This window comes from Amblyomma americanum, chromosome 7, assembly GCF_052857255.1.
Source record: "Amblyomma americanum isolate KBUSLIRL-KWMA chromosome 7, ASM5285725v1, whole genome shotgun sequence".
In the NCBI taxonomy this organism is placed as follows: Eukaryota; Metazoa; Arthropoda; class Arachnida; order Ixodida; family Ixodidae; genus Amblyomma; species Amblyomma americanum.
The window spans coordinates 53,870,539-53,886,968 of NC_135503.1; the positions used below are offsets into that span (position 1 = coordinate 53,870,539).

Sequence of the window (16,430 nt, forward strand, 5' to 3'; positions counted from 1 at the left end):
TATATATATATATATATATATATATATATATATATATATATATATATATATATATATATATATATATATATATATATATATATATATATATATATATATATATATATATATATATATATATATATAATCCTTTCACAGTATACAGGAAATGCTAGGCATCTCATAGCAAGGAAATATGCTACATATTAGAAATTACGACCTACACTGCGCTCATCATCCTCGTCCCTAGCGTTTTCCTCGTTCCATTCACTGACAAGCACAAGGCACTCCGAGCGTAGGCAAATTCTAAAGCTTCAGTTGGGTAAGCAAAACGAATGAATAAATCAAATAACATTTATTTACTTACATTCAACCGCATAAACGAACAGTTCGATCAGTGTTTATATTTTTTAACGGCAAGCTCATGATTCACCCAAAGATGAGGAAGACGAGGTTTGTGGTGTTCCGCGATGCCTTCATCTCTAAAAATTCAAATTTCCTTTAAATAATATAAGGTACACGTTTTACGCACCCTATACTCTCTTCCTGTCCCCTCACCACTTTCATTTCATTTCTCCATTCTGCCTGCTATCCTTTATTTCCGCTGCCCCAGCTCAGGTGCTTCAGTATCGATGGCAGATGCCGGGGCTAGCAAAAATCTTTTCCTTCCTTTTCACTATTATTTTTAATAAAACCACTACCATCACCACCACCTTCGCTGGATTCTGAGCTGATCCCTCTTAATGGTAGTGAGTCATTCACCTTGCGAGACCAACGACAACCAAAGACGGTCGACCACAAATCACCTACTCCTTCAGCGCAGATCGGGTTTGGGGTAGGTGTCGCATTTGTAAATATACCAGCGCAAAGCGTAAGCCCATGTTACGGCAGAAGGGAAGACATTACGACAAATCCATCGCTCTCCTCAGTGTCGTCGCGTCTCTTTTTGTGTACTCACTTTGTTTTTACAATGCGTGAGTATCGTTAACACTGATCCTGGTTGAACGAGCGTAATGGACACGCTTGCTCGATTCTGCGGGCATCTTGGAAGCATTAACGCGGGAAGCAATGCGCAAGCTGCGCAACATACTCTGAAAAGCTGTTAAAATTGTATATACTGAATTTCGCGAGATAGGGGTCACAGTCATGTTCTCACAAAAAAATCCTCAGCATATTTAATCCACTTAATGAACAATTTCGAGCGTAAGAAGGCCCGTTCCAAATCGCACTCAGCTTGCCACCGTTACAAGTGCTGTTAAGGAATTGTCTCTTTTGCTGCAGGGGCCTGATGTTTAATTCACAGGAAATTATTTTAAACACCTGTTTTGATGCACAGTAAGGGGAAGGCGGAAATGCAACCATTTTTCGCTTAATTTTGTACACTAGGTATGCGGATATCCATGGCTATTGAGGAAGGCTCCAGTTTTGTTCCTCTTACGTTATGTTAAGGTCTGTTTACACGTTGAACCCCATATCCGAGACGCCGCAGTGCCTTTGGCGGTCGTCTGCTGATACCAAAGTCGCGAGTTCGATTAATGCCGCGGCGGCTATATTTCGATGGAGGCGTAATACAAAAATACCCGTGTGCTGCACCGACAAGTGGCGCATGTTGAAGAGCCCCATTTGGGCTAAATTATTCTGCAGCCCTCCACTACGGTGTTCGTCATACCCCATGTGTAAGTTCGAGACGTTAAACTTGGCAATTACAAAAAAAAGAAAATCTGGAGACCAGTTTTTGTGTCGCCAAACAGGCTTCACGTGAAGTTCTACTTTCAGTTCGTTAAGTTCGCGCCTGGCCCGTATCTGGCCTGGCTCCGGCTATCTGCGCACCAGGGGTTCCAGCAGAAATTCCGATATCCTTTTTTCTGACGGCGGACCCCGGATCTTTGGCTGCCATGTTGGTGAACATCGCACAGTGAAAGGTCATGCGCATGTCTAATCCTGTTATCAGCACCTGTGATGCTGGAGGTAGGAGCAAGCGGCTGTAAGTGGATTAGGCATACGCACGGCCTGTCGCCGTGCTACGTTCACCAACATCAGACAATTTTCTGCTGGTAGTGTGCATACCTAACGCACCGAAAGCAGAACGCCGCCCGGAACAAGGAACGGCAAGAGGCCCGTATTGTGAACCCACATTTACTAAAGCATTCCATTATCCATCAAAAGTATCGAACATTATACCTAGTAAAATGACTGCCAGAATGAACAAATTCTGTGCAAATTGTCTGTGTTAAAAGCTTGCTGTTCACCAGGCATATATTGGCACATAACCACCCAGTCTCAACCTTGCAACATTTGGCAGAAGGTTAGGTGGGCGAATGAGATTAAGTTTTCAGGCATAAGGTGGGCGCAGCTGGCAAAGGACCGGGATAATTGGAGAGGCATGGGAGAAGCCTTTGCCTTGTAGTGGGCGTAGTCAGGCTGATGACGACGGTGATAATAATGACCCACCCAAACCCCCAACCCAACCTCCCATATCCACACCCAACCCCTCCCTCCCAATGGGAAACCGCTGTTACGAGAGCACACACCAGGATGACCAGCGCAGGCTGATCGACCAGGCAAACCCGATTGGAAAAGCTAATGAGGCCATGGACTAAGGTCTCCAACCTCTGGGGGCTACAGTCAGGCTGCTGCTGCTGATGATGATGATGAATCAAAGTCTTACAATCTTTCGGTTAGATTCAAATTTTAGAATCGACCGCACATGCACGAGTCGAAAAGTTACAAAAATGAAAAAAGATGCTCAAGAATGCACGCGGAGTTCCTTCGAGTGAAACTAATTTCGAGCACCGAGAAATGAAAGCAGAAGAAGCCGAGTTTGCCCCTGCAGCCAGTTGAGAGAACCCCGTTTGGTCGGATGCCTTCCGAAACGAGAAATAGTACGCATTGTACGGCGCATATCCTTTGCACGGAATCCGGTACGTGAACTGAAGGTCTTATATATGAGCTCAGAAACGCATTTACCATGGCAGCAACAGGCTGTGGCACTTTCTTAGGTGCTATTGAGTTGACACGCGTACACATAGGAGCATCTACTGTTGAGGAAGAAGTGAGCGTTGATGCGGCGCAAGGCTACGAATAAGTGGACCCTTGACCCGGGCAGCCAGTCGGCATCTTGACAGCTGAGTCTCGGAGTGGCATCCAACATGCGCGAGATAGTCCACATCCAGACAGGCCAGTGTGGGAACCAGATTGGGGCGAAGGTAAGCCACCTCTACCACTTTGTGGGTTATTTCACGGCTCAAAGGATCGCGATAGCCATTCGGTCCCAGTGCCTGTCCCGGCGCGTTTTACGTTGGCGATTACGTTTCATCCTAAACGCCGCGTTCAAGAATCTCGTTTCAGGATACGGGCGAAAGTAATTACCTGTGAAGCAGTCGCGGCTTTTAGCAGACTTACTGCTTTAGTTCTTAGTTGTGGCCTCTTTGCGTGGGACAATAATGTGCCCTAATGCGCATCGAATCTCTTATTCCTGACCGCTGTTCTTGCTCTGACCTTTTAGTTACTGCTCGCACTTTGAGAGCGTTAAAATATTTTTGTTGTTTTATGCCATATAGCTCAGGCGTTATTGCCGGTTGTAAGAAAATTCGAGACAATCGGTCTTAGCGGAGAGGTGACATGGAACAGTCCTGCCGCAAAGCGATCGGCGAGGATTCTTTGCCGGCATTTTTTTTCGTATGACCTAGTTTTTGCGTATGACGTAATTCAAAGGCCTCAAGTGGTCTTAGGTCCTGCCGGCTTTCCGCCATCAGCAAAACACATGACGCGTGAGAATCGATGGCAATTGACGAGTTGACTACAAACACCAGTTGACAAGTGTAACTGTAGCAGTTATGTTACTTTCGCTGTGAATTCCAGCCTGTAAATATGCTTTGATTGTCGCCACTGCGCGATGTGACGCCACTCTGATTACTGATATTTTTTCCCGTCTGTAGTTTTGGGAGGTGATTTCTGATGAGCACGGCATCGATCCAAGCGGGGCGTACCATGGCGATTCGGACCTCCAGTTGGAGCGCATCAATGTCTACTACAATGAGGCCTCCGGTACGCGTCTGGCAGTATTTCGGTTGAAAATTTCACTTTGAAGCTTGCCCGTCGCGTTGAACTTGCCTTGCGGCTGTTTCGCGCTGCTAAGCATTACGGAAATTTGCCGGGCAGGTTGGCAGATGACTTCAACAAATACAGCAAGCGAAAGACAAAACCGAATGCTGTGTGTATGGGTGTCTCATATTCTCGGTCCTGTCTCAACAGCGCTGTTTGTGGTGTTAAGCTGTTATCTGGACTCTCAATGGAGCTTCTTCAACGGCAGGCCTTTGATCTTTGAGCTTTAAATTGTACAACCGATCGCGCATTTTTAGTTAGATCACAGTGCAACGTCTAGTGGCCTCTTCTGCTTGCGGCATGTTATGTTAGGCCATTGCAGCTTTTCAGGTTGCATTGCCAGAAGTCCCGCAGGGATTAGTTTGAAGGTTCTTTATCAAAGGCTTTTTTTCTCATAGGCAATGAATGTTAACAACGAGAATGAGTTCTGAATAATAATAATTGGTTTTTGGGGAAAGGAAATGGCGCAGTGTGTCTCATATATAGGCGGACACCTGAACCGCTCCGTAAGGGAAGGGATAAAGGAGGGAGTGAAAGAAGAAAGGAAGAGAGAGGTGCCGTAGTAGAGGGCTCCGGAAGAATTTCAACCACCTGTGGATCTTTAACGTGCACTGATATCGCACAGCACACAGGCGCCTTAGCGTTTTGCCTTAATAAAAACGCAACCGCCGCGGTCGGGTTCAAACCCGAGTTTTGAATTCCCTCGTCAGGTTTGACGAGGACATAGTAAGTCTTCCCTCTCCAACGTTTCCTCTTGCTGCAGTGAGTTTGTAAGGCGTTTTTAACTCTACGTTTGCTAATAATACCGCCGCTGTGCTTCATTTGGAAGGGGCTCGATCATGAAATCCATGATTCGGTAGACGCATTTCTATGGAGGCGAGATTCTAAAGAGCCGTGTGTTCTGCGATCTTATTGCACGTAAATCAACCCCAGGTGGTGCAAATTTATCCAGAGGCCTGCACTACCACGTTGATCACAGCCCATGTACAGTATTCGGAAAGTTAATCCCATATACTACTCTGTAAGTTTCGTAATACGGAACAGAATCGCAACAGGAGTTGCAACAGGACTTTAATGTAGTAACATCATTTTGATCCATCTCAAATTATCTATCAACATTTCACCTTCTGTCTTTCTGCTGAAAGTTATTAAAATCTTTGATTAAATATAATTGGATCTGCTATGTAAAAACCGGGAGGTGGCGCAAGGTCCTAGTAGTGCCGTTTTTATTTTGCTATGACATCTTCAGTTGGCGCGCTCTATTTTTATTGCTTCTTTAACTGGCTTTGTTGTGACGCAGGTACTTGTAATAACTGTACGGTATGTTTGTTGCCCCTAAGTGATATTTGTTTTTTTTTGTTTGAGGTGGTAAATACGTGCCTCGGGCCATCCTGGTTGACCTGGAGCCGGGAACCATTGACGCCGTCCGCTCGGGACCCTTTGGACAACTCTTCCGGCCGGACAACTTTGTGTTCGGTAAGGGGCTGCTCGGCTTAAAGCCTACTACATAAACACTCCCACAAGAGCGCACAGTATAGACTAATCTTAAAAGCGCACAACTGCCTAAATTTGTACGCACATCTCTGTACGCACAGCGACTCCTCGCTGATTATAATCCAGTCCGAGTGGCAGTCAGTTTAATACAGCCACGGAATCAAGTACTTCGAGTTTGATCTATGGGCATTCTCATCAATTCCTTGCGAAACCTAGTCCACCAAGATTGAGACGCAAGCTTGGCGGTTCATCAAGAATATAGTGCGCCGTGAAAAGAGCATACAACGAGAGAGGCAACACATGCGCCATTTCAAAAATAAAATGAAAATAAAACGTAAGATGGGGTCAGAGACCCATTTTCGAAGCATTTCACTCTAGAAAATCCGAGCATCAGGCAAGAGGAAGATTGTGCCTATTATATCAATGGTGGGTACCCAGCGGCACTGGGGACCGAACCCTGGACTTCCCGCATGCGAGGCGGTTGGTCAAACCACTAGGCCACTAGTGTGGTATTGAGGTAAACATTTTGAGGATAGCTTGCATATATGTACAGTTAAGAAACATGTTATTTTTTCCAGATTTACTGGTACTCCTTAAGTAGCACTTGTAGCCAATCCTTAAAAGTCATGAAGGAAGCGTCCCTTTTTTCTCGCACTACCGCTGTGCGATGTCAGTGCACGTTAAAGATCCCCAGGTGATCGAAATTATTCCGGAGCCCTCCACTACGGCACCTCTTTCTTCCTTTCTTCTTTCACTCCTGCCTTTATCCCTTCTCTTACGGCGCAGTTCAGGTGTCCGCCGATATATGAGACAGATACTGCGCCATTTCCTTTCCCCAAAAACCAATTATTCTTGGCTCCATTAATCGAGGATATAAAGTGCAAAAGCTGTCTGCGTTCAATGTGTTCATTGGCGTTGACACCGTTATAGACGCTTAAGGAAGTGTGTAAACTGGCTCCCCGGGTCAGTGGAAGCTTCCCTCGCCCTTCGAGGTACGTGACGATGGTGAAGAGATGTGGGCTGCATACATAAACACTGAAACTTCGTGGTAGACACGCGGCACTGCAGCAATAGGCCGCAGCGTTCATTGGGTGATCAACCTCTCGCGATCATCAACTGCCACCTGAGACAGAGGCAGGGTGGATGCGCTGCATTTACAAAGTGCGGAAGGCAATCAAAGGGGGTTTTAAAACGAAAGCTTTACTGGTTGTGGTGGTGGTAGTGGTATTATTAAAAATAATAGTAAAAAGGAAGGAAAAGATTTTTGCTAGCCCCGGCATCTGCCATCGATACTGAAGCACCTGAGCTGGGGCAGCGAAAATAAAGGACAGCAGGCAGAATGGAGAAAAGAAATGAAAGAGGTGAGGAGGCAGGAATAGAGGACAGGGGGAGAAGTAATATGTACAAACTATTGACACAATAAGAAATGTGTCCAGGTTGTGCGCGTGATTAGTTCATTTTAGAGGAATTAAATAACACACGCGCACAGCACTGTGTTGGTTATAACTGGAGTGGGGCGTCCAGTTATTAATCGTTCAAGGTAGAACTCGCGGAACGTTCGGTCACTGCGTGTAACTACCTGACGGAGAACCGACGGGACATCAAGCCTGTGTGTTCGAGGAATGCACAGAGGCTCACCAAAGTTCGCTCACGAGTGCGCGCACTGCCCTGCGGACACAATAGCGTCTTGATGGAGTCTGGTAGTATGCCCTGCGCCCTATAGGCCGCGAGCATATCGCGACGAGCATCGGCGAACGCGGAGCAGCGAAGGAGCAGATGTTCTAGTGTTTCCACTGCACCGCATCCGTCACACACATCGCTCGTCGCGATTCCGTGGCGCACCCGTCGTTCCCCGGGCCACACGCAGCCAATGCGCGCGCGGAGGATAATTGCCCGTTGTGACCGTGTAAGTGCGCGACAGCGGGTGACACTGTCGATGCGCTCACCTCCCGCGATGCGTGGGTCGGGGTGCTGCTTTATTGGCCGCAAACTTGCGATTTCGCCGTGGCGGTGCTCCGAGGAAGCACATAACGTCACAACGCGCGCCACACCGCGTATATTTCTCTCTCTCTTGCGCTCCCTAGTCACTACTGTGCTTGCGCCACTAGTAGCACCGAGCCACATGTGTTGCACCGCTGCGCAGTACCACGCCTTTCCTCAGAATCCAACTTTCAATTTTGAGGTTTCTCTTTCTTCTTTCCCTGTCTCCTTTACCCCTTCCTTTACGCCTCGGTTCGGGTGTCCACCGACATATGCGAGACGGATACTGAGCCAATTCCTTTCCTCATAAACCAAACAAAACTAGTCAGCCGACGGTGTTCATAGTTCATTGGCGTTGACAACTTTCAAAAGGCCGTTCATTTTCACGAAAGGATAGGCATAATAATAAAAATAATTGATTTTTGGGGAATGAAAATAGCGCAGTATCCGTCTCGTATATCGTTGGAGACCTTAGCCGCGTCGTAAGGGAAGGAATAAAGGAGGGAGTGAAAGAAGAAATGAAGAAAGAGGTGCCGTAGTGGAGGGCTCCGGAATAATTTCGACCACCTGGGGATCTTTAACGTGCACTGACCTCGCACAGCACACGGGCGCTTTAGCGTTTTTCTACCATAAAAACGCAGCCGCCGCGGTCGGGTTCGAACCCGGGAGCTCCGGATCTGTCTGTCTGTCTGTTGTTGCCAGGAAGAAAGAAAACGAAAGTGCACAGGCCTGCTCACTGGCTCTAGCCGAGCCACAATCTCTACCACGTGCAGATTGTAGGAGAGTTGAAAGATGGGATAGAAAGACAGGATAGTAAAGACGCGCTAAAGACAAGGCCGATCCCGGAGGTAGTGCAATACCGAGCCAACCGATGGCGGGATTGAAGCATCCTTCAAACTCTCCGCCACATTTCCAAAAATAGGTTCATTTGGACCCGCAACAGATACTCTACGGGGTCCGGAAATTCGCATGCATCTAGTGGGCATATAATCATCGCAAGCCTGATTATATGCCCTAGTGCTCCAGAGCTCCGGATCAGTAGCCGAGCGCTCTAACCCCTGAGCCACCGCGGCGCACAACCGGCTCCGTGGGTTACTGGAGACCTAAATCTCGCTTTCATGTACGTGGCGTTGGTGTCTACTGCAAAAAACTGCTTTGATTGCGTTCCCCACATTGTATAGGCAGCGCGCCCTCCCTGCCACCCTGGGAGATGGCATGCAATTAATGGTTGATCGCGAGATATTGATAACCAAATCAACGCTGCGGCCTAGCCATTTCTTCACTGCCGCATGTCAGACACAACGCTGTCAGCACTATTGCATTCAGGCCACATCTCTCTCTCACCACTGCCACATGCGTCAAAGCACGAATGCGGCGTCCGCATACCCAGGCAGCCAGTTATGCGCCCTTCCTTTGTTCAAAGCCAATGCCGTCTTGAACATTGTCAACGCCGAAGAACACAGTGAACGCCGACACCTTTCGCTTTGTATACCCTGGATTAACTGAACTAATCCAAACTAAGTTCTTGCACTTGGATGCCACCGCCACGTTACACGAAAGCGAAAGTGAGGTGTCCACTGACCCAGGGAGCCACTTGTGCGCGTTTCCTTTCGTAAAAATGAACGGCTTCTACGTTGTAAACACCAATGAACCAACTGAGCGCTGGCGGCTCACTTGTTTTGTTTGGTTTTGTGAAAAGAAATGGCGCCGTAACTGTCTCATATATCTCGGTGGACACTAGAACCGGCCCATAATGGAAGGGATAAAGGAGGGATGGAAAGAAGAAAAACATAGAGTACTTGAAAATCAAATTTTTAGGAAAGGTGCGGCGCGGCGCAGCGGCGGGACACCTATGGCTCGGTGCAACTAGTGGCTCATTAGCAGTAGTGACTAGACACGCTTACCCGAAATGGGCCGGCTATACCCTAGCGTAGCTCTCGCTACAAAAGCTTCCATCCGCCTTTCACACACCACATCACTCAGCAAAACGGATAGGTGGAGCATTACACAACGAAGGGAGGTGGCCTCTGCGGGGACAATCCGGCATAAAACAAAAGATTACAGACATATATAATACAGGATATGATCACAGGAGGAGGTTCTCTCGCCCCGGTGTTGACGTCATTTGTCACCCGTTTACATAGTGACTCGCTGGAGAGATTTGGTTCTGTAGCCGAGTACAATACAAGCCATGACTTGTTTAATTGTTTGCAGACGTGACCATATATTTTCAACTTCTTTCACACGCCACATTATCGTAAACTTGCGCAAGCTGTTAACTTCAACTGTGTTGTGCGTTGCTTATCCATCTACTCGCTACGTCCACGGCAAAGCATAAGTCTAGTTTTTTCCGCATTCCAGGCTGCTGTGTGCATTTCGCCCAGTGCATGGCTTTCCTTAATTGCTGATTCTAGTACTGATTAACTTTATTTTCACAAGTGTACGCCTCTGACAATGTTACCCCTTCAGGTCAGGGAGGTGCGGGCAACAACTGGGCTAAGGGCCACTACACCGAGGGTGCCGAACTGGTGGACTCGGTGCTTGACGTCGTGCGCAAGGAAGCGGAGTCCTGCGACTGCCTGCAGGGATTCCAGCTGACCCACTCCCTGGGCGGAGGTACTGGATCTGGCATGGGCACACTGCTCATCTCGAAGATCCGTGAAGAGTACCCCGATCGCATCATGAACACCTACAGTGTAGTGCCCTCTCCAAAGGTGTGTGACAATGCACATCAGAACAAATTTAGACGTCGTTGTGCTAGAGCGCTTATCGGCGTTAAAACGAACAGGGGTTCATGTCCTTCCTGTGCACCACGTCATTTACACGCTTTCGCGGCGCGTGTTGTTGTACCGCGTCATCTGCTACTTTCGTTTTCTTAATAGCGGTGAAGATCGCTCGAATCGCGCAAGAAAGTATCAGAATAACATCGAACAGAATTCGCTCGCGTGTTCACGGTAACGGTGACCGGAGCTTTACATCAAATATGTTATCTTTTTGCTTTTTTTGTTTTCGTAGAGTTTGAATTAATGCTTGCCGGCACCTGTTAATCGCGGTCCTTCTGCCGTTTTCTGTAGGTTTCGGACACCGTCGTCGAGCCCTACAATGCTACCCTTTCTGTGCATCAGCTCGTGGAGAACACCGACGAGACCTTCTGCATCGACAACGAGGCGCTCTATGACATCTGCTTCCGGACGCTGAAGCTCACTACTCCAACGTACGGAGACCTCAACCACTTGGTCTCCGCAACTATGTCTGGTGTGACCACATGCCTTCGGTGAGTGCTCAGCTTCCGCGTGTATACAAGCGCAATATGGTTTGGTTTGGTTAATGAGGGTTTAACGTCCCAAAACCACTCAGACTATGAGAGGCACCGTAGTGAAGGGTTTCGGAAATTTCGACCACCTGGGGTTCTTTGACGTGCACTGACATCGCGCAGCACACGGGCCTCCAGAATTTCGCCTCCATCGAAATTCGACTTCCGCGGCCGGGATCGGACCCGCGTCTTTCGTCCCAGCAGCCGAGCGCCATAACCACTGTGCCACCGCGGCGGCACAAGCGGAATATGATCATCGGTCCAAAATTCGAAAAACAAACAGCTGCAGAGGTGTACAGACCCGCAGTCTGTTATGGGGACAACTATGTAAGTCGTGCATGTCTCAGGACAGGCGCACAGCCCTTCACCGCAGTTGTCCCTGAGTCGGCAGTCAGGCTAGCAAGCACGCAGATTCTCCTAAAAGCGAGTTGTTTTTTGGACAGTAAAATAACCAAATTTCTAGTAGGAAAATTACGGCATGACCGGGAACCTGGCAGCGTTACATCCGTACGATCACTTCGCGTGGCGAAGGGCAGCACGATGGTGTTACATATCTTGCAGACCTGCACAGATCTATACAGGTGCTTCAGTGTAAGCGTAGAAGGCTAGCATGCTGACGATTATGTTGTAAGCGTTGCGTCAGTATGCTGGCCTTTCGACGGCAGGCAGTTGTACCGTGGCTGGTCTCATTGTAGTACAGGATTATTTTAGCAAGGTCTGCCGTAAATCCAGTATCTATGCCAACGATTCCAATTCATAGAGGTCTAATCGTATAATTAACTTCGCTGCCATGGGGTACTACGCTATCGGGCAGAGGGTAAATGAAGTTGCCGTCGTCATCTCATCGGATGTCGACGGGTCGAAGGAACTATGCAGGCCCATTCCAATCAATTCAAGAAATCTGCTTGATTCTTCAGTTACGCTAAATTCTGTTGGGTTTTCAGCAAGAGTTCTGCATCGTAGATGAACAATATTTTTTTCAGAAAGCAGCGTGGTAAAGGGCGTGCGTGATTAGAGGTGACATACGGTTCATACATCGTGAGGGCCTTGCCATTTTTTTTCGAAAGTTTACAGCAACGACTACAAGGCAGGTTGTCGTGTAAGGTGCGAATATTTCTAGAAGACGCCGTATATATGCAGGACGTGGACGAGCTAGGCTCGATCCCCTCGATGGTAAGAAGGAAATTTAGCTATGTTGTTGAGCGACAGCGTTGGCGCCCATCAGCCGCGTGAAGGCATCTGCACTTGCCTGAATGGCTTCGCATATTATTTAGGCAGTTTTAACTGATGCCCACGATACAGTAACGGTGGCGGTATGGTTCTTTTTCTTATTAATTTAAATGGCTCAAACTGCAGTTTGTCATAATCTATATTTTATTTTTTTATTTTTCTTTTATTTCGATATACTTTCAACCCCAAGCGGGGTTTTTACAGGGGTGAGCGCACTTCAAAAAATGCATAACTTCCAGATAAAACAGTTATAGAACAGTAAGCAGTTGTACAATGAAAAGGATGGGTCTAGTTAAAGCAAGACAATAACCAACAAATTCGAGGTAATCAGTTATACAGAACAAAGTTTATATCAACAACATTTTACCAATATTTAGTCAGTTTTGTGGCAATATACACAGCTCGGCAAGCTCCAAAAATTTGAGGACTGTTGGCTGCATTACAATTTGAAGCGTCAAGTGCATTCCATTCGCGCACTTCTTGCGGAAAAAAAGAAAAATAGAATGTGTTATTGCAACAAAAAATTCATTACGTGTGAGAGGATGTTTACGGCGGGTGATTCTGGAGTGGCTTATATTGACAGTCTTCAGAGTTAAGCTTAAATGAATTGTGCAGAAGAAACTAGAAGAATTTCAAGCGGTGCAGTTTCGATCGGATAGATAAAGGCGGAAGTCCTGCGCGATGCAAAAGTTCAGTAGGTGAATGTGTGCGCCTGTACTGGTTATGCATAAATCGCGCAGCTTTTCGCTGCACACTTTCCAGTGCGGCTACGCTAGTGTCTGTATAAGGGAACCGTGTAATGTTAGCATTTTCTAATACCGGGCGGATAAGCGTAGTGTATGCCAGAAGCTTTATTTCGGGAGGCGAGTTTTCCAAGGCACTTTTGAGAAAAAACAGTTTGTTCATTGTCTTATTTGCTACATACTGAACGTGCGTTGTCCACTTCAGCTCGGATGAGATAAGGATACCCAGATATCGGTATTCCCTAACAGTTCGTAGCGCAGTGCTCAGAACCATAAGTGAACTTAAGCGGAATGTTTTTCTTTGTGATGGACATAGAAACAGTCTTGTCTTTGCTAATGACCATACTCCAATCATGGCACCACTGAAAAACTTTATGCAAAGCGCTATTTAGTTTGATCTAGTCAGACTGAAGTTTAATTTTATGATAAAGAACGCAATCGTCTACAAACAGTCCCACTTGTACTTCATTTCCTTTACTTATATCAGTAATAAATAGCAAAAATTAGAGGCGCCAGTACAGAGCCTTGGGGGACACCAGATAAAACGGGAATAATGTCGGAGGTATTTCCGTCGAATTTTACAAATTGTTAACGTTCAGACAAAAACTGCTGATCCATTGTGGGACGGGACCATCACCAATTAAACCCTTGAGTTTGTATATCAATTTTTGTGCGACACCCGCTCGAACGCTTTGGAAAAGTCAAGGAAAAAAAAATATATGAAATTGCGACTGTGGTTTAAGACAATGTGGTCCAAGACATTCGCGCCTCGTAAGCAGCTTTAAAGTCCGTTGAAGTACCTCCTAAATGGAGCAGTGTTGTCGGAATAATTGAATATATTGGCCGACCAGTATTCTATAGACTCCGAACAGGCAGAAAATCTGTGCAATTTTTTGTGATAGGTCTCGAGCACATCCAAATCGTTTGCACAAAATTTTTGAATACCGGAATACCGCAATATTCTAAATAAACCCGCTGTGCAACATCCAAGCCATTTTTTATGGTTATGTTGCTGCACGACCTACAACCTCTTAATGACTTTTGTAATATGCGAATATATATCTCAGCCTACTTACGCAATCGGAATTCTCCTACACTGGCCTTTATGTACACATTTATCAAGGCTCTTCACTGCTCTTTCAGGTTTCCTGGACAGCTGAATGCTGATCTTCGCAAATTGGCCGTGAACATGGTGCCCTTCCCGCGCCTCCACTTCTTTATGTCTGGTTTCGCTCCGCTCACTTCCCGAGGCAGCCAGCAGTACCGTGCTCTGACAGTGCCGGAACTGACGCAACAGATGTTCGATGCCAAAAACATGATGGCTGCTTGCGACCCCCGTCAAGGCCGTTACTTGACAGTGGCTGCAGTCTTCAGAGGCCGAATGAGCATGCGGGAAGTGGATGAACAGATGCTACACATCCAGAACAAGCACTCTGGCTCGTTCGTCGAATGGATACCGAACAACGTCAAGACTGCAGTCTGTGACATACCGCCTCGAGGTCTGAAGATGTCGGCTACTTTCATTGGGAACAGCACAGCCATTCAAGAGCTTTTCAAGCGAATCTCCGAACAGTTTACCGGTAACTACGTCTGTGATTTGAAGATGGTTCTCAAAAGCAAATGCTTTTATTAAAGCTCGTTTGTGCCTATTGTGTGGATCGACGTATTTAATGTAGTGTGACCCCGCCTGCTTGATATATTTTTTTTTTGTGCAGCTATGTTCCGCCGCAAAGCCTTTCTGCACTGGTACACCGGAGAGGGCATGGACGAGTTGGAGTTTACCGAGGCAGAGTCCAACATGAACGACCTGGTGTCCGAATACCAACAGTACCAGGAGGCCACAGCTGATGATGAGGGAGAGTTCGAAGAGACCCAGGCAGAGGCCTAGTTTTTTTTTGTACAGGCAGTGCTTTTTCTTTCACTTGAGAATAAAGTTTTTGTTTGTCATCGATCCTTCCTTTCGAGCGAGGTGCCTGTACTTTTTAGTACGTTGTAGGTTCGGACTGCGTCACAAGGGTGGCCACGTGATGTAACGACACCTTACTCTATTGCAATGTGCGCACATCTGTAAACATCTGTGACCGGCGTTACACTGGCAGTTTCGCTCTGCTACCGGCAGCGTCTCGGGAGTTTTCGGCATTTCGACGCCATCCCAAAATTGCTTCAAAATGTACTTGCCGAACCAGTCTTATAGCAGACGCAAGGTGATCATGTTTTGATTAGCCGCAATTGGTCTCATAAGGTCCTCTGTGTACATGAGGCATCTTTCTGCGCTGTCGAAACTCGGGTGAGATTAGCCGGTTTTTAGAACATGTAACAACGCAATACGAAGAATACCATTGCGCTCGGTACCTTCACTGTCACGTGACTGGGTTTTTTTTCGTACGACCTGTCATCTTTAACTCTAATATTTTAACGTTTTTTAGCATGAAACTTATGAGAGGCCGTCCTCATTGAGGGAGAGAGAGCACGTTGAGAAGATACCGACCGGAAAGCAACTGGTGTTTGAGACCGCTTGATAGCGATACTCGAGCTTCTCGGAGCTCCTGAACCTGTTGCGATCGAGCCATGAGGCCCATATCTCTTTATTCTGTGAGCGGCATAGCCCTAACCTGGGACGCTGCGCAGAAAGGTTCGTCGCGAAAAGATTAGGCGATTCGCCAGTGTGAGCGACCCTCAACCCTCACGTCTCAACCAACGTCGAATGTGTTGAGTACTGCGGTAACCACAGAAACTGGGGCTAAGCACGTTCCACCAAAAAACGGGAGCGATATTTCCGGCGAGAGGCTGAGGAAAACAGCTGTTTGTCACTATAGCAGTTTAGCGTCAGCGTCACCAGCTCGTAACACTATAGCGTTAAATGCCCCGTTCACTCGAAAATCCAGTGTCGACAATGGCGTTTTTGCCTTTGTGAGCGAAAAATCACGAGCATGAATCCGGCAGGTGGTGCTCAGAGAGCAATCTAGCAGGAAGGTTGGCCACCTAGGTCGCGTGACCTTGCGGTCACCACAACCTGCCCACCGGATAGTGAGCAAATTTCCCACGTACTTCCCACCGTGGCCGGTGGCAGCTAAATTAATGATTGGTCGCTCGGGAAGAGCAACCTGGGTTGCACAAGGCCCATCGCTGGCAACAGCTGCCATCGGAGGGCGGTAGTACATCGCTTAACCCCTGCACCATAGCGTCAGGTGGGGTATGAGAAGTCCCAGGTAATTTTGAATCCAAAGTAGAGAATGACCTTTTGTATGTATGGAAGTTAATCCATTACACTATCGTGTCATTTCCTTAAAGCGGAGCTTAAGTGTCCCTTCCAATTTTCGCATAGAGGGTAGGGAAGCGCTTCCTGTTGGCCCTGAGAGGCTCAAGTATGTATCCTCGCGTTTGCATTACTGGATGGGTTCCCACTTCGTCACCCAGCGCTCGGTTAGTGTGTGCGCGAGCTGTGGCGTTTGTGCTTTGGATCCCGGTGGGTGCGGCGTGTCCTGGGGCCCATGTCATGGTATATGGTTCTCAGCTGGTGCCTTAATGGCGAAATATTTGGAAAACATTCTTGATGAGGCCACCGCTTGCGTAATTACGACTGATTG

At 47.3% G+C, this 16,430-nt stretch overlaps 1 protein-coding gene across 1 annotated transcript; it reads left to right on the top strand.

Annotated features, from left to right (window-relative positions):
* The first annotated feature begins 2,884 nt into the window (after positions 1-2,884).
* LOC144097113 (tubulin beta-4 chain-like) lies at positions 2,885-14,800 on the top strand. The gene is made up of 7 exons (XM_077629898.1): positions 2,885-3,185; positions 3,918-4,026; positions 5,449-5,559; positions 10,027-10,271; positions 10,632-10,831; positions 13,987-14,423; positions 14,559-14,800. The coding sequence occupies exons 1-7, from the start codon at positions 3,129-3,131 to the stop codon at positions 14,729-14,731; spliced, it is 1,332 nt and encodes a 443-aa protein (XP_077486024.1). The 5' UTR covers positions 2,885-3,128; the 3' UTR covers positions 14,732-14,800.
* The last annotated feature ends 1,630 nt before the right edge of the window (positions 14,801-16,430 follow it).